This window comes from Rhea americana, unplaced genomic scaffold, assembly GCF_003343005.1.
Source record: "Rhea americana isolate MKP2758 unplaced genomic scaffold, rheAme1 scaffold_145, whole genome shotgun sequence".
Lineage (NCBI taxonomy): Eukaryota > Metazoa > Chordata > Aves > Rheiformes > Rheidae > Rhea > Rhea americana.
In genome coordinates, this window is record NW_028185539.1 from 2338276 (window position 1) to 2338710 (window position 435).

Genomic DNA, 435 nt, shown 5'->3' on the forward strand with positions numbered 1-435 from the left:
GGTGTCAAGCAGCTCCTGAGGACCCCGAAGCAGAAGCCGGAGGCTATTACAGATGAAAATGCCTCTAGAAGATTGCTGAAGACTCCAGTGGAAGCAGTAAAAGATACGGCAGGTGTTAAGTTAATCAGGAAAACTCCAAAAGTGAAATATCAACCAGTAGAAGATATGATTGGGGTCAGCCGTATTTTCAAGACACCAAAAGAAAAAGTTGAACCAGTGGAAGATATATTTGGAATTAGTAGATTAGTGAGGACTCCGAGAGAGAAGTATCACCCAGTTGAAGATTTTGTGGGTCTGAAAAGGCTTATGGCAGAACCCAGGGAAAAATGTTCAGATTTTGAAGTGGAATATGTCGGCGTTAAGGAGATGTTTGATGTACCAGAGGAAGTTAAGGTAAAATACTTTCTTTAGCTTTTGGAACAACTTACCTAGGCT

General features: G+C 41.4%; 1 protein-coding gene across 1 annotated transcript in view; it reads left to right on the top strand.

Annotated features, from left to right (window-relative positions):
- Positions 1-435, top strand: part of MKI67 (marker of proliferation Ki-67) — a 24470-nt gene that overhangs the window by 17121 nt on the left and 6914 nt on the right. The window contains exon 14 of the mRNA XM_085299125.1: positions 1-393. Within this exon, the coding sequence (XP_085155251.1) occupies positions 1-393 (393 nt within the window). The remainder of the gene's footprint in view (positions 394-435) is intronic.